The sequence below is a fragment of the Phalacrocorax aristotelis genome, chromosome 2, assembly GCF_949628215.1.
Source record: "Phalacrocorax aristotelis chromosome 2, bGulAri2.1, whole genome shotgun sequence".
NCBI lineage: Eukaryota > Metazoa > Chordata > Aves > Suliformes > Phalacrocoracidae > Phalacrocorax > Phalacrocorax aristotelis.
In genome coordinates this window covers 6712834-6732951 of record NC_134277.1, presented here as the reverse complement: position 1 = coordinate 6732951, position 20118 = coordinate 6712834, and the positions used below count along the sequence as shown (strand labels likewise).

The window sequence follows — 20118 nt, the reverse complement described above, 5'->3', positions numbered from 1 at the left end:
ATACAATGGCATTTTTGAAACCCATCAGCCTTTGATGGACCATCATAAATCTCCCGACGCTAATTTCCCCAGACTTTCTAGCACCAGCGTGTGGTGTTATACATGAAGGTGGGATATATCTACTCAGTAAAATAAATGATAGTTATTTATGTGGGCAATGATAAATCACACAACTTTTAAAGCCTGGAGTCTTAGGCAAAAGGTTTGTCTTTAAAGTAACCCATACGAGGATGCAAGCTTTCCATCTCTGCTAGGAGGCATCAGAGGCAACTGGACTGATTGATGGTTGGTGTCAGGATATTTTTTTGTATTCATGACATGATGCTGTTTCTGGTGGGTCTTTCTTTACTCTTGAGGATGTTTAATACTTAAGTAGATACAGCCAGATGTTTGCTCAAAAGTATCAACTGAGTGCTCTGCTTCCCGGACACTGCTCAAGCAAGGATGGATAATGGGGAACACAAATAGCAAAAATTGCTCTGGGACACATGGACTATGCAGGTAGCTGGCATGAAAAATATGAAGGGAGAAGCGGGGATACATGCTGGGGTTTAGCTACTTTCCTGTGAGGTTTCAGTTCTCCAGTATCACACTAAATGTACCTCCTGCCAGCCGTAAGCATGCAACAATGGAAGCAAAAAGGACGGTAACATGCTGACAGTTGTTTTGACTCTATTTTGTGTGTGTCCCCAAATGTGCTTATTCAAATATTCTGGGCTGCTCTTCTGCAAATCTGCTCATGACTCGAGACAGAAAATTCGCCTCCCTTATATAAGTGTCCGAGTTGATGAGACAGACCCAAATGACACTTCCACTTCTCACTAATGATCCCTTGGGCTTCCTGGCTTCTTCTGGACCCTCTAACTCTCCAGGCCCCATCTCCAGTATTTCCCCAGTTCTCATTATGGCTCCTGCAGCTTTCTGATGAGTCCTCCTCCTCCGCACACCCCACACGCACTCCGCTTGCCGCTTTGCAGATTTTGTGCGTCCTGACGATGACTGTTACTGACATGCCTATTCTCGCCTGTTTGTCTAGTGGCCTTCTCAGCTGATGTAACCAAAACACAAATGCACATTTCCAGAACGTTGGGAGCTGCTGAAAGAGCAGATAAGGTGAACAAAGGCATCTAGGACACGAACATAGGGATGCAGAGAGAGCAGAGGGAAGGCAGTGCTCATGCAAGACTTGGGACAACATGAACTTCTCTTTGAACCTTCTGTGGATGCTCTTTTCCTTGAAAAACACCATAATTCCCCAGCTTTATATAGTTGCATCTTATCCCCTATTCCTTCCATCTGGCAAGAAGTGGAACTGGTGGGCCCCAAGAAGAGCACCTGCTTGGTGGTAGAAGTACAATATACAAAGCTTGAGGATTCATACCTCTACCGTCATTTGAAGATCAAAAAAATAAAACCTAAAATGTTGTAACCTAGGCTTGTAATATCTTCTCTTTAAACTTCCTTTGATTTCCAGCAAGCAAACCTAACCTAGTATTTGCAGTTAGAAGGCACACAATATTTTAAAATTCCAGTTCATTTATATTAATTATCAGATGCAATATAAATACCACATTTCCCTCCAAGGAGATTAACCTTTATTCACCGAGTGGATGTCTTCAGTGACCCCCATGAAAAAGAACATGTTTGTCAATAAATGCAAAAATAATTGACTTGATTCAGGGCAGCAAGTCTGGCTGCAGCTCTTGAATTTCACATTTCTTTAGGAGTAGACAGTAAAAACCGTGAAAATGGGGCTTTGGCAGTTCTAGATTTGTATGTAATTTGAAAAGAATATAAGGAGATAGCTGGAAATGTGCTATCATACATCATGTTCCATTTTTATTCATTTATTGGCGCAAGAAATCTTAATGAAGGAGTCCTTGTTCCTTTGCGGTAAAGCAACCCTTAACCACCCTGTAAAAAGTTTCATGGTCTTGAAAGCCCCTGGTGTAATGCTCCATGTCTTTTAGAAATGCCAGAGTCTTGATGTAGCTTCTTTCAGTGACGGTCCCTTCATGTCAGGAAGAAATACAAGTCTCATCTGAAGACCTTCTTTGACCATCATATGCTTTTGCTGTCTGAGCTCTTGAAATGTAAAATTGTAATCCACTTTTTACTGAGGCCTGTTAGGTGCCTAGCTATTTTGCTATTACTTGTGATTTCACCACAAGGGACAGGGATAGTTCTCTATATCCATTTCATTTAAGCAAAGAGAAAATCTGTCACATTACCATAAACCTCTTTCAAGCCTGGCTGTGATGTGCTGAGAAATTTGCAGTGATGGAGATGTATCAGTATTGGGTGAGACAGGACTTTATGGCTACTTCTACACTAACAAATTAAATGTGCCCAGGAACATTTTATGACACTGAGGACAAATGGAAAAGGTAATTTTGCTCCATATTATTAAACTTCTTTACACCCTGTGCTGACCACAAACTTCCAGCTGGGATAGTCCCTTGCCTGTAAAATTTTTGTTACATCCATACAGTTGGCCAGCTGATGCACACTTCAGGATGGGCTACCAGTCTGCCTACACAGTGGCCATATACACTCCCTCTTACGTTCCTCTGTTAGAGGTCGTGGTCCCCAGGTAGTAGCGCTCAGTAATTAACTCTAGGAAATAGTTTATACAGAAACAAATCCCCCATGCTGACGACAGCCCCGTCTTACATGTTTATACACTATACACCACAGCTACCTCCTTTTTGAGATTTTGGTTGTTTGCTTGACTTCAAACACCAAAGTCAACATTAGCAAACAAAGCAAAAAAACCCCAAACAAAACTAAGCAGAATTCAACATTTATCACATGTCTTTACTTTGTTCTTAATGTTAAAAAAATAGGCAGGAAAGAAAACAATTGATCTGAATGGACAAAGATTTGCAGGCACACATAGGAAACGACTGCCTAACTGTAGGAGTACAGCCACAGCTACTGAATATTAGCCACATGGGACCCAATGACTTCTTACGTTACTTGGGGACTGCCACTTAGGAAAGTGGTCCAGGATAGGAAATTGCTATGAATTCCTTCTCATAGACTAAGCTTCACAGATAGAACCATAGAATCGTTTAGGTCAGAAAAGACATTTAAGATCATCGAGTCCAACCGCTAACCTAACCCTGCCAAGTCCACCATTAAACCATACCCTCAAGCACCACGTCTACCCATCTTTTAAATACCTCCGGGAATGGTGACTCCATATGCCTGTAGTCACTTCTCTTTGCCATCCAAACAATCCTCCCCATCCCAAATCTCTCTCTTGCACATCTGTCAGGCCAAGATCTGTGGTAAATGGCCCTTCATCCCTTGTGCCTTCTCCTTCTTCTAGGATATTTATTCACATCCAGATTGCATTGGTGGTGCTCAGGACAACCTTTTAGTGGTAGGAAGGGAAACTCATGCTGAAGTAGAATTACTAAGAAGTTATGCACTGCTCATATTCCCCGTACACTTGATTTCTTTCTCTTTTGCCCTGCTGCAGAGACATGTCTCTGTCAGAACAGTTCTGCTAATATGTCATTTTATCAAGAGATTGTGGCTGTTAAAGATCAAACTGGTGGTGAATGAAGCCTAAGGAGTTTTTTTCTGGTGTCTGACCTGCTTGAGGATGCACAGGTTTTAACCAGATGGAGGGTTTTGCAGCATTTTCCCAGAATACCTGTTCAAGGAATTGTCCTACACTGACTTGCAGGAAGGGACAAACCTCTTTTTTCCAAGAATGTGACATTTCAAGATTTCTGTGTGTTACAGTCACAAGCTATGTTAAAACAGAAAAAATATCCATTCAAGTTTCCTGAGATATGGAAGCAGAATAAAAGGACAGGCTCCAGGAGTACCTGACTTTTTCAGAAAAAAAAGTTTCCATTGGGTTTAACCAAAGCAGGCCACTTCAGATCTCACCCAAACCATGCTGAGCAGCTCTGCTGCCAGGCACTCAAATTACCATAGGAAGACAGGACTGGAAGGTCCTCTTGGGTCACCAAGTCAACCCCCCTGCTAATGTGGGTTGTTTCTTTCACAAACTAATCAAGCTCCATCTCACACGCTGCTGGTTTGGGGCTACTCAGTCTTGCTGGAAAGTCCTCCTTAACAACCTCACTGCAGTGACAGTCAGAAGCCTTCTTTCCAATCCCATTCTAAAGGTACCTGCAGTGATTTATACTGCTTTGTTTTGGGATGAGCAGTATCCTGTCACTTAAACCGTTCTCCTCCCATGCCTAGCTCTGCATTCTCCTCATCAGTTATCTCAGATGTAGATGTTCACTGTGACTGATACGTATACTTTTATTATCCTCTCAAACATTTTCTGTTGGTAAGCTACTTGATCATAACATAAATTCTTAAACAGGGATGAGTGTATGACCTTACACTTTGTATTTCATAATTCTATGCATCACACATTAATTAAATTATAATGGTTATGTAATTCTTCCTACAGGGTAGCCTGATACCCTAGAAATTGGTGGTGCTTTCTACCTTTATGTGCTCAGAAAATGTCATTAGTATTTTCCTGAGTGAATAGCATTTCCATGGACAGTAGGCAAAAAAAAAAAAAAAAAAAAAAAAAAAAACCACCAAAAAAAGCGCATAGGACTCATCCTAAAAGAGCACTTCCAGCCTTATATTTCACCTTTCAGGAAAATTCTGAAGATGTCACTTCCCTGGTACATCTCGGTATGCTTGTGACTCAGGAAGGCAAAATCTAGCACGGAAATGCAGCAGTGAATTACCAGCTTGTGGTGGATCGGGGAACGGTGGTGTATGGAAGCACTAGGGGATGTTCATAAATCAGGCGGAGGTGAGACAGCAGCAGTCCTGAAACTCAGCCCTGCGGGTGAGTTAATGCACTACAGCCGTTAGCTTGGGTTAACATAACACTAACTGGTGCTTTTTGGGTGCTGTCTATGTCATAGGCAGCCAAATCGGAGCACGAGCAAAGACAGTGGGTGCATGTCTGTCCTGTGTCAAGCAGCCCTTCAGTTGGTGGCATTTCAGGAGAAGCTTGCAGAAAACAGGCTTCACCCGGGTGACTGGGAGAAGAAGAAAAGGGTGGCTTGGCCAGCGTACGTCATGCGCACACAAAGAGGTTGGAAGGTTGTTCCTTCTGTGATTGAAGTGTCAGTTTTATTCATGCACGTTGTTAGTGCCCAGTACACACAATTGTCCCCTGAGAAGTGGCTGCTGTCACACTTGACTCCCGCACTGGCTGACCCACCAGAGTAGGGGCCACCGGGGCCTGCCTCGCTACCCAAACTCCCCTATATCTTCTTAATAATTCCTGTCTTGGTGATTTTCCTTATTAACCTCAGTAACATAAACATACGTAAGAAATACATTAAGCCCTTTATAAAACTTAACAGTAAGTGTAATTATTCAGTTAGCAATTTCAGAAGCTCTTTCTTACTAATGAGGGAGAAAGTGTTTTATTATCTCTCTGGTTTGGCTTTACCTTCCAAAGCAGCTTCAGTGACTCTAAAAATGCATTCTGGCAATAGTAGCACAGTGTTATTGTGCAAAGGGCAGTTGCATAGGACTTAATTTTCCAGCTATGCTGTAAAGTTTAGCTCTTTGAAGATGACTCAAATATCAGCTGACTGGTAATAAACATAGTTTCATGTGGCACTGCACTGGTCCAAGACATTTTCAGGATATATGAATACAAACCAAAGATTTAAGATTTACTGAAATTCCTTTCAACAGCTGGACTGCTCTATGACATGAAGTTGCCCAGGACACTTACTAACTTTCCTTGCTTTTCTTCCACCGTTCCTTTGAATTTATGTTAGTGAGGCTCGGTGAGACCCTCAGACCAAATCACTGAACCTACCGCAGAATCGCAGCGGTTGTAGCTCTTCCAGCACACGTCCGCAGCCATTACTTTACAGTAGTTAAAGAGCAGGTCTGCTCTGCAACGGTTAGCCTTGCAGTTGGGAATGTGACCACAGATCCTACCATAAATACTGCCTTATATGACAGATAAAAGTATTTAATCTAGATGAACACGCAGGCCTGCTACATAGGGAAAAACAAGACAGGATTTCCTCCATGCCTTCAGCGACTAAGGTGGCATTCAGAGTCCGCATGAGATACAACCTCAGGATAATATTTTCCTTATCAGAAGTGATTCTTGAAATGCAGAGGAAGAATGAAGATCTCAGCAAATTAAAACAGAAATTCTGCTGGCACAGATTGCAACGGAGTTACAGGTAAAAGACTCAGCGCTTGAGTCTTCTTACCTTAAAGGGTTCATGGTGCTTTTCAGCTACAAAAATGTTTGGGTCTGATGATGTTCAGCAAATAAATGACTTTGTGAATTTAATCCACTCTCTCTAATGAAAACAAGAATTTTGCTGATACCAGAGGAATAAGATGACCTTCTCTCTACCTGCTAATCAACATCATGGAATCTCCGTGTAATGCAGCTGACACTGGATGAGTCTTATGATTCAGAATCTGTTGTTCTTTTAACACCTATGAATCATTTCCTTTTGTTTTTTTTTTTTTTACAATAATCATTCCTATTTACCAGTCTTTGCCCATGCTTAGAGAAATGTTGGCTGAAAAGGATAAAGCTAGCATTTTTGCTTTCAGCCAACCAATAACTTCAGCTTATCCAGGCTGACAGAGGTTTTCAATACCTGGTTTTACATCTGGGACAGCCTTTTTTTAGCACTGAAGGTTAAATATATGTAGATATTTTTAGTACAGTCTCTGCTGAATCAGATTTTATATTTAACGGAACTTATGTGTGCTGATGAGTGTTAATATCTAAGGGTATCAGATGTTGCAAATTCACATCTTTCAATAATCCATGAATATTTCAAATGTTAACATTCTCCCCAGAATTTATCACATATTATTTTCAGGTTTCATTACCATACACTGAATCCATTGCTTGATGGCAGGGGGAGATTAACTTTCTGGATCTCAGGCTAAACTCCCCCAAAATATATGCAGAAAGTAAAAATTTGCCTCAACTCCTCTAATTGCATTTAGTTCCAAGAAAAATCTATAAAAACAGGAAAGTAGGGGAAAAAAAAAAACCCATAAGTAATTTGCCACTTTCAGAGTAATTATACTTTAATGTTTTGACTTGTGTAAAAAAAACCTTATAAAATTTAATTTGCTCTTGCAGTCAACATTTTCTGTGCAAAACTGTGACAATATAAATTAATGTAAGCAAAACAATGTGCTTTCTTTTTCAACAAGCTCTTTGAAGAACTTTTCTGTCCCAGCAGCCGAGAACCAAAACATAGGGTACTTAAAAGCAAAACAACCATTAAAAGCAAACAGCAGCAGACCCCAACTACTGTTAAACAACTCACTACATAAACAGTAAGTCCATTAGAGCCACGATGTCAAAGATGCTCTGTAAGCTGAACAGGCGAAACATTTCCACAATGACTGCAAGCCAGCAAAGCGCTCCATAAGATGTCAACAGGGACATACAATTCAGTCTTAATAGGTTCAGAGCTTATGTAAGCCATGCTTATGGGATACTCTATTAAAAAAAGCAAGCGAGCAAGTGACATTACTGTAAACACAACCTGCAGCTTCCTAGAAGATGCAGGCTAAAGACATTCGAAACTCCACTCAGGGACACTGTGCTAGCTGTTAGGCTCACGTGTTCTCGACCAGAAATGAAGGGAAATCAAAATGTCTCCCGATACAGTGACCACTGAGGTGATATCCACCCCTGTATAGGAGAGAGACGTGGAATCCCTTCAGCCCCATGAATGGCTTAAGAAATAAAATCATTATAACCGGCTCATGTGCCTTTCTTCTAGTAAAACATTATCTGCTCTGCAAAAAACAGTCACCTTCATTCCTAATTAGTAATGCAATGCTACCAATTTTGTACTTGGGATATGAACAAGTTTCTCTCGCTGACAACTTGGTTCATCTAATTAAAGCCATGGAGCAATACGAGATTTGCCATTTCTGGATTAAAAAAATGGCACATTTGCACACGTCCATCAGAAAAGGGAGAAAAAACATCTCAGGAACTCACCACCAGGTTTCCTATCACCATGACCAACAGGAAGACGAGAAGGCACAGTGGCTGCCCAGCTACTTCCATGCAGTCCCACATGGTCTCGATCCACTCCCCACACAAAATTCGGAAGATGATGAGGAACGAGTGGAAGAAATCGTTCATGTGCCACCGTGGCAAATTACCAGTTGTGCTTATCTTCTTCACGTTGTCCATGTAGCTTTTCCCAAAAAGCTGCATTCCTACCACAGCAAAAATAAAGACGATGATTGCCAGCACAAGAGTGAGGTTACCGAGGGCACCCACTGAATTACCAATGATTTTAATGAGCGTATTTAAGGTCGGCCAGGACTTTGCCAATTTGAAGACTCGCAGCTGTGAACAAAACATAAACAACAGTGTCAGCTCGCAGAAGCAACAGACATTTCAGCCAATTAATTATTAAAGTGGGTAACGTGAAAGACGTTAAATGCCACAGTGTGTGCGGTACAAGGTGATTTTAGCCATACTTCCTGTTAACCTCACTTCAGCTATTAATAAAATATCAGCTGGCTTCTTGGATGAGAATTAACCTTTCCAGAGCTATGCTCTGCCTTGTAACATAGACATGCTTTTAGAGGCTCATTCCCCCAATATCATGGTGGGGAGAGGATGGAAGGAGGAAATCTCCGGTCTTAATATTTTCTTTTACATTGTTTTTTCTCCTCAAATTAAACAGCCTGGCAGGCACCCGGGGAAAGGGGTTTAGGGTTCAATCCCACAAAGAGAGAAGCAATTCCTCTGTGTTTCTGAGCGAGCCTCAGCCAGATGCTATTAGCTGGTAGCTCCCAGGGTGAAAATCACCTCTGTGCTGAGGATCACGCAGTCTCCGCACAACCCACGTCCCACTTAAGACCTATTTTAAGAACGTAAATGATTCCCAGCCCTTGTGCTGTGTTTTCAACTGAACGTTTAATTTCAGCCCTATTGAAGAGGGGTTGCTCAAAAACTGACAGGAGACTCTCAGGACCTAGCAGCAGTGGTGAAAAATTTGCATTTTTGAGCAGCATTGAGAAATTTGGAAGGAAAAAAAAAAGTATTCTGCTAAATGTAACCATAAGGGCTTATTTTCCTGGTCTTTCCAAGCCGTGAAGCCATATCATGGCCAGAATGATTAGCATGGACATCCTAGTACATGAAGTGCAACATAAATGTCAGGCTGGCAAGGAAACTACTTTTCTGTTCCAATGTGTCAACAGTCTCTCATTAATAGAATACCACTATCCTGTGCATAACAAAGGAGCTGACAGCTAAGGAGTTCCCGTGAAAGACAGATGCTATGTTATGCTGATCAGTTCTAGAAAAAATAAAAATCACTCTGTGAATAATTCAAAGGCATTTTCTTTTGACAACATTTAGAAGAATGGTGGCATGTTTATAACATAATTTAGGAATAACAACTTCTAAAAATGACAAGTTACTGGCTCTTGCATTTCTTGGGCTATCAATTATCCTCTGACTATGCTAACAGGTGCACAGGTATAAAATGGCAGATTTTTATTACAAATTGGATCTCAAACATTTTAAGTGTGCTACAAGTACCTGGCACATCTAGAAGGAATCAAATTATGTTCTCATTTACCCTGATGTAAATCTGGAACAATTCCATTTATCCCGAAGACTATAATTACTGTCACGTACTGTTCAGGAGTTTGCAGCAATTAAAGTCTTTATCGGTAGATGCATTTTTAAGAAAATATGTTGCATTCATGTTGAAGTTTATATGTAATAAAAGACGAGGGGTAAGAACAGAGTAAGACCGTTACCAGTCGAAAGGAGCGTAAAACAGATAGGTTTCCCATGCTGGACAAACCCAGTTCCATCAGGCTTAGTATAACAATTATGCTGTCAAAAATATTCCAGCCCTGCTGAAAATAGTAGTAGGGGTCAAGGGCAATTACTTTGAAGATCATTTCTGCTGTAAAAATCCCAGTGAAGACCTGCAGAAAGAAAATACGAAGTCAAAGTAACCTTTTAAGCACGCCTCCTTGCTTGCAGACTTTCCACTGATACAGGTAAACACAGCAGAAAGCCAAAAACATTCTACAGGCAAATGCTTTATTCTTCATGGCTGATTCTTTATCACTATTACAACTTAGTGTAGTCTTTTCACAATAACATTTGATACTGTTATAAACTTAAAATGATATCTGAGTTCAAGCTCTGGACTGGAACATACATTTCCACCTCCTTATGTCATCTGAATAATCCCAGTGGTAAAAAAGAAAGTGAAAAGGTGCCTTTTATGAAGGTTAAATCTATTCATTTCAGTGGAGAAACCCAAATGAATGTAGTGGGAGTGTTAAAGGGGTATTTGGGTTGTAGTGTACCCGCTGTATTATCCCTTTTTATTCTGTTATTATTATCAATACCAGGGCAATGCAAGCCTCCAGTCGTTCTGAGGTTATTGCTGGCAGTGATGGCGATTAGAAACTCTAATTTCAGTCCTAGTCTTTTTTTTTTTTACAAATAGTCATGGCAATTTTCTTTTCACAGCATCTTGGGAACACATTGCTTGTTTATGACCCAGTTCAAATGTCGGATGGTGGAAGTTCTAATTGGAATATTTTTCTTTAAAACAACATATAAATATTACTTAGGAGGCAGAAGGAGAGGGAGAGGGAAGGCTGCTGACAGCAAATTCAGTTTTAATACATTCCTGCAAAGTATCTCAGACAATCAGATCTCGTCCTGTCATATGCCCTCCTTAAGTACCAGTCTAAATGCACAACGCAAGGCTACAGTCAACTTAAAATAACACAATGTGCACATCAAGTTCTTCATATATTGTTTTACTTTTGTTCCAAGTCCCAGTACAACGCGCACAGAGCTTTGTGTTTCTGAAAAATTCTCTATTGCACTTTTCTATTAAAGCACGTGGTTTTCCACAAAACAGCCAATATCAACGCACTGTGCAGGTCAAAAAAGAGGGGTGAATCCAGAGCTCACATATCAGTAACATAGAGTCAAGGAGAAAAGCTTTCCTTCCAATAAGCTGAATATTTACGGCAGTATCCCAGCAAAACTGATCAACTCTGATGAACAAAGATGAGAAACCCATTAAGATTTAGAAGGGAAAAGCTAAGATTGTATAATTAAGATAGTAAGAACAAAAATAAATTATCATAGACTGCATTTGAGGAAGGCTTGGCTTTTCTTTGTAATGTTTCAAGGATTAATTTTTCCAAGTGGCCATTTGACACAATTCCTTATGTAAAATACCTTCTTTTTTCTCTTCAGGAAAATAAAACCTCGGGCTTCAACAATTTTGGCTGTCATTCCATCAGCATCTCATACCAAGAACCCAACAAAATGACCTGTCTTATATTTCTAACTAGCCAACAATTTCTGAGTCACAGTGGTCAGATACCAAAGATCCCCACCAGAATGCTCCTGTTCCCCTTAGGACAGAGAACAAGCTAAACTGGATGTCAGTGAAACTGTATCCAGGGGACTGCCTTAAAAACCACGATACCATGCTGCGTATATTATGCAACCATCTTGCTGAGAAAAGACTCAGGAGGATCACTTTCTTTGCCTGAATCATTTTAATCAATAGCCTTCTGAGAAGGAAATGTCACAGTAAGATAGCAAATGACTGAGTCTTCCTAAAGGCATCAGAAATCATGTACACGTGCCAGCTACGAATTTCAAATGGCAGTTGCCAAATCACCGGCACCTGGTACGTGGCAACTGCACTTGTACAAGAGGCTGGATGCTCAGTATGGTAAAGGCTGGAAAGAAAACAGGAAACTTAACATCCCACTGGTGCAAATATGACACTGCTGATTTGGAGGACTTTGCCTTAAAAAAATTATTTGTTTATTATTTCAGCTATTTAAGCTCTAATATTGCATAATGGTATCTCAGTTTCTAAAGGAGAACAAAAATTGGGAAAAACTTGTTCCGTCTACCTATTTTTTAAGCAGTGGCACTGCACAGGCAGATGAACCGTGTAAAGCTGTTCATGTGCTTGGCTGGCTGCCTGATCACATTTGAAAATGCTGATTCCTGTAAGTGATGAACTGAAGGAGTCTGAAGGTAGCAGGTGCTGCATGAAGTAGATGGACAATCAGAGCAGGAGATCTCTGATGACTGGCAGCAGACAAAGAATTGCTCTCAGAGAAAGGGAATCCATATTCCAATTTCATTCTTTCATTTCTCTCAGAAACATTTGTTTTGAGGAAAAAATACCAAAGATCTGCCCTTTTTAATATTTCCCCCCATTTAATGCTAGTATAATCACTCAGAGAGGGTTAGATGCAATGGGAAGATGAGAGCCAGCATGGGGGCAGAGGAGGGGTCTGGCAGTCTGTGGCTTAGGGGATGCTGTCACCCAGCAGCCTGCCCTGGAGCTGGGACTCCCTTCCCTTTCAGGGGGGGTTGCAAAAATTCTTGATTTTCATTACAAATGACTTTGCAAAATCCCTTACAAAATGGAATTACCATCCTCCGACCTGCTCTACTCGTAATCAATCCAGTTATGCAGGGATTTAGTAAAGCTTGTGAGGGGAACCTGGGACAGTCTGGCCTCTCACAGACCCATCCTGGGATCTCAGGGGACAGGGAGCCCCGTGCCATCAACCTACTGCAAAAAATGTTAACAGGCTCTTTTACTTATTTTACACTTTAGTACAGAGAAGAAATAGCTCTAGGCAATGCCGAGAAACTCATAGTGACATAATTAATTATTTTTTTTTGCAAAATTTTCCTAAATTTGCTCTGCAATTCCTCCCTCTGCTCGTTGTCTCTATTTCCTTGTTGGCACCCAGCACAGCCCCACTCATCCCCAGAAGGTCTGCGGGAGCTGTGTTGGCAGGTGAGATGCCAAGGGCTAAAGTTTCACTGCCTGTGGTCTGCAAAAGGAGAAGCTGATATGACAAAAGCAGAGCAGGGAGCAGACACATCTTCTATCCCCTGTGCCAGAGGGGGAAACAGCAGCATTGCCACCTGCTCTGATGGATACTGGGTCCAAAGGAGTTTTTTTAAGTCATCGCAGAAGTCCGCAAATTGTTGAGCAACAGCAAGGAAGGCTGGCTGCAAGGTGGAGCTGGATGCACTCCTGTGAGATCACTTTCAGAGCTACCCTTATCTACTGCTTTCCACAGAGGGCAAGAGCATGGGTTTGAAGCAAGAGAGACCCAAACAGATTTTTGCTTAGCACAACAACAGAGGGAGACTTCCCACGGCACAGGAGCTGAAAAACTGGAGGCTGGTCCCACAGCCTGGGAGAAGAACCTCAGTGTGCCCAAGGAGGCCCAGTGCTAAAAACGTCAACCAGGGTAAAGAAAAAAAAGCAACATACATTATGTACCACATACTGTAGGACTGATACAAGAAGTCTGATCATTGCTACTACCCACCTAAACCTGCCAGTGTAAGATGCTTCTCACTAAAGGCAGACATCACATCTGTAGTGTCTCTGCGTACTCCCACTATAGTCCATAACCAGTACAGTCACTGGCCTCCAGGACATAGTTCACCTTATCCAAAAGTAAATGTCTTTAAAATATCACATTAACTGTGCTTTAAAATTGTCCATTACTCTCCATTGACTTTAAAGGGAGACAAAGGCAACCAGCTCTGACAGAGACTCCCACGCTGTAAATACTTAAAGTTAGGCAAGGTGAATCCCCCTCTGAGATACTGCTGACTTTGGTTTTATATAAATCAAGGGCTTTTCTCATCTCTGCTATCAGCTTCTCAAATTCAAATTTAGCAGCATCCACGTTCCAGGCTACTCCAGACTTACTTATGGTTTCCTATAGGATATCTCTCCTTCTACCGCAGAGACTTTAGGGATAATTTTATCACGCCATAGCTAGATGGCATGTGACTTTTCCAATACAGACTACTCTAATATTAAAAGGGTTTTAAACAATGAGTTTTAAAGCAGTAAAACACAGTAACTTTTAAACATAAACACAGAGAAAGATGATTAAAGAAAAAGCTTCCGTTTTGTAGTAACTGCAGAATTTTAGTGGTCCCCTGGGTTAACAAATTGTACCATATTGCCTCTGGAAAGGCTTTTCTGCTGTCCCTGCAGCTTGGCTGTAGATCTGTCACTCTGCTTTCCCTCGGAGAAGTGCAGTCTCTGCTTACTTTGCAGCTCTCTCTCTGGCTGCTCCAGCTTGCACATTACGAGTTTCCCCTCGAAGCATCGGCCATGCTTTGCTCCACGTCCCCTCTGCCCTGGGGTTTGCATGGGACACAGCACATACAGCTGGACAGGGCAGGGACGCACAGCAGGGCACAGAGGGACATATAGCAAATGTACCATCGGCGCCTTCTCACATACATATCTAAATATGCTCAAACACCACTCTATTTCCCTCCAAGACCTTGTCTTGCTATTTTATGTAGGGTTTTTTTTAAACTTAAAAGTCACTATTAGTCATCAAGGACTGATCCTTATCATTGCTTCAAAAGAAATCCCAAATAAACCTCATTAACCTTTCTCTTATTTCATTTTCTTAAACAGATACAAACTAGAAACCTACCGGGAACAGCCCAGAAATATGGCTTTAATGGTTACTAACAATATTAGAATATGTTAATTTAATAAAAACAGACCCTTGTCCTTCATTCATTTCTCTTCACCCCCAGAAAGAAAGCCCAGAAAGTGGCTATGTGGACTCCCTTGACATGTCATAGGCAAAGCGATGCTGACAGCATATCAAAATGGGGTCTTCCCAAGCCACAGCCAAAACTCCAAAAAGCAGGAAACAGACTCCTCAGGTATCACGTCAAGTTCATGTTCACTTACCAAATTGCCTATATAAAGCATGTGGTCAAACTCCTTCGTCATCTTATAATGCTCCAAGGCCATGAAGAGCGTGTTCAGCACAATGCAGAGGGTGATGGTGAGGTCGGTAAATGGGTCCATTACCACAAACTTGACAAATTTCTTGATTAAAAGCCAAAGCGGGCAGCAATCCCAAATGAGAAATTTAACAGCAAAGTGGTTCCAGCAGGGAGGACATTTCTGGTGTGATTCCTCAAGCTCTAAGTCACAAGCAGTAAAGTAACGGTCAATTCACACTGAGTTATATGACAAGGGAACACTTAAAATGACTCATAACATAGAGGAAGGCCCCTGAATTACCCCAAACTTTTTTTTAGGATGAAAATATTTCTGTCCTAACAGGCTGGCAAATTACGCACTTTGGGTTTTTTGCCAGTCGACCTGCACTTAAAAGACAGTGACCTATTCTGAAAGTAATAACCTTTTAGAAGTGTCACAAGCAAAAATGGAGAATCACACTAAATATGTAAAGTCTAGTATTATATATAGGCTCAGTTTTCCACTCTGTTTTCCATTTTGGCAAGACCAAATGGATAAGAATACACTACCTTCATTTAACTTAGATTGGAATATATTTTTTTCATTCCCAGGTTGCATTTTAGAAGTATCTTAAATCAGTTAAGAGATGAAAGACATTAAATCCAATATTTAGAGCTGATTTAAGTGCTTGAGAGCCAAGGTATCACTGGTTATCAATAGGGTTTCTGTTCTTGAGGTATAGTGCAAAACGGCATTAAGCATCTGTTTGCTTCTGAAAGGGGAGTACGTAAGTCAGTTTGAAAATGCTGCTAAAGCTCCGGCTTTCTTTTGAAAGGTGTTTTTAAAATATTACCTTAAATACAACTTTTATATGTTCATTTTATTTGAGAACCAAAGAAGTGAAATAGCTTCATAAGTATAATTTGTGCTAAACAGTGAAAAAGAAATGCCAAAAAAGACAGTTAATGGCTGGATGATAATGATTAGAGGAATTGCTTAATGCTTTCCTTTTCCGATTCCTTTATGGGCATGGAATGCTGCATAACGGTTTTAGTCTATATAATTAGAACCTGTACTGATAACAGGAAAACTTCAGCCATGGCTGTTATTTCAATCAGTTTATAAACAGCCTCCTCTCTCAAGCCAGGATGCATTCTCTGTGCATTTTCCTTTATTGGACAACAGAACTGTGGTATTAGGTGTCTTCTAGTGAGCTTTCAAAATATCGGATGATCTCCTCCATGCACAGGTTTTGCAGGAATATCTACACTGCTCTGAGATCTCTGGGAAACTAAATCACTCCCAAGAAGCAACTACATCTTTCCAGCCTCCAAACAGAGCATTTACAGGTGATTAAATGATGTGAGAACAATCTGTACCCCAATTTCAATGCAAAATCCTAATTTTGCATTTTTTTGGAAACCCACCTTAAAGGAATAAAGACTTTGGGGAAGTCACTTCCTAAAGGAAGTAATTTTCCAGGTAAATCCAGAACACATCTGTCTATATCCATACTCCTCATAATCACTTCTAACTGCTTATACCACAGTTATTAATTCTGGGACCTTCACGATGGACGCATATCAGATGTGTGACTCTTTCTCTGAGGCTCCACACTCAACACAAGCCTTTTTATGTCCAGGTTGCTGCTGAAAGGGGTAGTTTCATCCCACTCAGCCACAGTGCAAGGTCCTGCACCTGGGCCAGGGCAACCCCCAATACCACTACAGGCTGGGGGATGGAGGGATTGAGAGCAGCCCTGCCGAGAAGGACTTGGGGGTGCTGGTGGGCAAAAATCTGGACATGCGCCAACAATGTGCTCTTGCAGCCCAGAAGGCCAACCGTCCCCTGGGCTGCATCCCCAGCAGGGTGGGCAGCAGGGCGAGAGGGGAATTCTGCCCCTCTGCTCTGCTCTGGTGAGACCCCCTGCAGTGCTGCCTCCAGCTCTGGAGCCCCCAGCATGGGAAGGATATGGAGCTGTTGGAGCAGGTCCAGAGGATGCCACAAAAATGCTCCAAGGGCTGGAGCACCTCTGCTGCGAGGCCAGGCTGGGAGAGCTGGGGTTGTTCAGCCTGGAGAGGACAAGGCTCTGGGGAGACCTTATTGCGGCCTCCCAGTGCTTAAAGCGGGACTATAGGAAGGACAGGGTGACCTCTTTAGCAAGGCCTGTTGTGACAGGACAAGGGGAATGGCTTTAAACTAAAGGAGGGTAGATTTAAATTAGATATAAGGAAGAATTTTTTTACTGTGATGGTGGTGAAACCCTGGCCCAGGCTGCCCAGAGAGGTGGCAGATGCCCCATCCCTGGAAACATTCAAGGCCAGGCTGGACGGGGCTCTGAGCAACCTGATCTAGTTGGGGATGTCCCTGCTCACTGCAGGGGGGTTGGCCTAGGTGGCCTCTAAAGGTCCCTTCCAACCCAAACCGTTCAATGATTCTACGTTACTTCTCTGTCCTTTTGCTAGCTTTTTTTTGCTCCTGGACCTTCTGTGTGAGCTGGTTCTGCTCACTGATCCAGGTGAAAACCAATTGCATGTACAGTCAAATCAAACTGCAGGAACACAGCAAGGGGAGGAGAAAGGTATGACTGTCCTCTTTTGGCAGTGACGTGGCATTAAAATGTTTTAAATCAATTAAGAGCCCACATCGTTTTCCCAAAACAGGTGCTCACAATGGGTGACCTTTAGAAATCACAACAGATTTAATAGTTTTGGAAAGACATCTGCAAAAAGAAAAGTAAAATTAGACTGAACTGCTTTTAATCTGCTACTTTATATTGTTTCAAAAAATCGGTCAGAAAACCACAAAGTATGTGTTGGAGGGAATTTTCCTCTTATGTTTAAAAGAAATAAACCCTAGGTTCTTCCTTGTCTGCAAGGCTTTGCAATATCTGGGTAAAAAATCGGCAGACGAAGACTACCCAATTGCCAGGAGCAGAAATCAGGTAACTGAAGGAAGGGATTTCTGGTCTGTCTGTTTCACACAGTTTGGCACAAATCATACAGCTATTATTACAGTTAAAGCCTGTGACACATTTAATTCTGATTTGATATTCCTCTTCTTGTTAACAAGTATTCAATCTCAATGACTAATCAAAGTCTGGGAGTTAGAAAACCTTTGATAAGGATTGAAACATCTTTCTTCTGTATGAGGCTAAAGATGTACATCCTCTGAGTTACCCTAGACTTGATGGTCTTTATTTTTGTGGTAAAAAGAAGTAATAGGAAGTACAATTAAATAAATAAGCAGAAATTCAGCTCAGGCCTTTTAAGCATTCTTAACACATTACAAAGAAGCAAATCCATCACAAAGCTAATTGCTAAAAACCCCACAGAAAACAAATAAAACTTTTGCAGACTACACCAAACACTGGAATATACTGAACTGATTATTCACCTATTAAGAATACAACTCTTTATTTATTTAAACATATATATATATATCTGTTCTGGCCACTGCTGAATATAACGACAGGGGATGGCAAAATGCTGAGGACGCAGAAGGGCTTTGTGGTTTCACACTGGGCTTTCTCCAAAGTGCTACGCCCAGTCCCTTTCTGGAAGGCATCTCCCAGACAAGCCCCTCTGTCTTGCTTTGGCTTCCTATTCATCAGTAACACAGAGAATAAGGCTGCAGGAGAATCCAAAATTTCCCTTGCTCCACACTGCGTTCCTGACAGACATTTTTCTATACTCTTAGTTGCTACTTCCTATCTCATCTCATTTTACATGTAGGAGACACGAGGAACTCTAAGAAGCCCTTTCATGCTGCATGTAAAGAACCTAGAAACGCCAAGTCTTGCTATGAGTTGTCTCGCTATCAATAAATTTGTAAAATGGAAATGCAAAGTTCCTGTGTATGGAAAGACAGAGAAGGGAAATTATGGAAAGACAGAGAAGGGAAATCCTCCTGCACCTAGTGAGAAGCCTAATGAGCAATGGAAAAAATTGCTGAGAAATATATGAACGGACAAATGGGTCCTTTAAGCATCCTTAGATTTCATGGTGGGATTTAAACACCCCCTAAACTGTTGAGTTCCACTAGCTGCTCTGCAAGGAGAGACTTTCCTCCTTCACTGCTTGGAAGTTCTGCATGTAGCTGGTGGCTGTATGTGCCAGGCTTCCCATCAGCTCCAGAGAGATGAGATATAAATGTATGTACAGTCACCCAAACAGTCTGGTGCCCCACTACCCTGCATCTTGGTTAGCCATGTGTAATTCAAATGCCATGGGGGCACAAAACATTACCAGACCTGACTCTGACGGCCAGGATTTTGTCAGGATTTTTACAAGTCCGTGGGTAAGATAGTGGTTATATTGCCTTCTGTTACAGCTTCACCTATGTTTTAGGGGTTGCAATAGCTACCTATAATGCCTTCTTGCAAAACAGTAAGAGTTTAATATCAGGGTCATTTATGTCACTTTGTTCCTGCCATTCAACATGCATACGGTTTTGAGTCAGGGAACTACAGATGTGTCTTACCTTCCAGGGCACTGGTGATGATGCTGACAGCACTTACTGCCCTCTGCCTCTGAAAGGGTTCGTCCGACTGGTCCACCGACGGGCGGTGGGGCATTAAAAGCTGCTTCTTGCTTGCCTCGTCCGAGGGAGAGGTCTGCTTAAACGAATGCATTGGATCAGCAGAACAAAACCAAGGCCGATATGAGGCAGTGTTTTCAAAATTGCCTAAGCGCTGGTTTTCCCATCTGAGAAGTCCAAAGCTCACTGATTTCCCAATTAGACACAGGCTGATGGGGTACTGTTTTTGAAAATGGTACTTTGAGCAATTTTGGAAACTTTGCCCTGCCCTTTACTTTCATGTAAATAGGTGAAAGATGCAGGTGAAAACAAAGGGACACTTCTGATGCCAGAGAAACAGCTGTGCTGCTTTACCACGCTCTTTGCTTGTGAAAGAAGCCCTGCTTAATTACATTAATTATTCCATTATTTCTGAAATGTGTTCACTGTTTAATTATACTGCTAGAAGAGGAAAAGGGGTGTGGGTAACAGCTCCATTACAGGCCTCCGATATCATAGCAAGCAAACTGACTCTTCAACGCATGTTTTTTCTTATTCTGAAACACTGCCAAATCTCAGGAACATATTGTCATCCTGGTGAGCTTTGGTATCATGGATTCTGAAGCTCCATAATTAGCAGAGAATCTCAGCTTCTTTTTTCCTCAGGAAAAATAAAAAAGAACCCAAATGATCTAGTTCTCATGTTTCTCAAGTAGAAGCTCATAAAAAACCCCAAAGAAATAAAATACCAGGAAAACAGAACTCCTGAACTGCCTTT

The 20118-nt window shown here is 41.6% G+C and overlaps 1 protein-coding gene across 1 annotated transcript in view; it reads right to left on the bottom strand.

The window, feature by feature from the left end:
- LOC142052361 (sodium channel protein type 5 subunit alpha-like) overlaps nucleotides 1-20118 on the bottom strand; it is a 176503-nt gene that overhangs the window by 86998 nt on the left and 69387 nt on the right. The window contains exons 12-15 of the mRNA XM_075082263.1: nucleotides 19305-19437; nucleotides 14805-15043; nucleotides 9805-9978; nucleotides 8018-8374 (exon numbers count right to left, since the gene is read on the bottom strand). Coding sequence (XP_074938364.1) covers nucleotides 8018-8374; nucleotides 9805-9978; nucleotides 14805-15043; nucleotides 19305-19437 — 903 coding nt within the window. The remainder of the gene's footprint in view (nucleotides 1-8017; nucleotides 8375-9804; nucleotides 9979-14804; nucleotides 15044-19304; nucleotides 19438-20118) is intronic.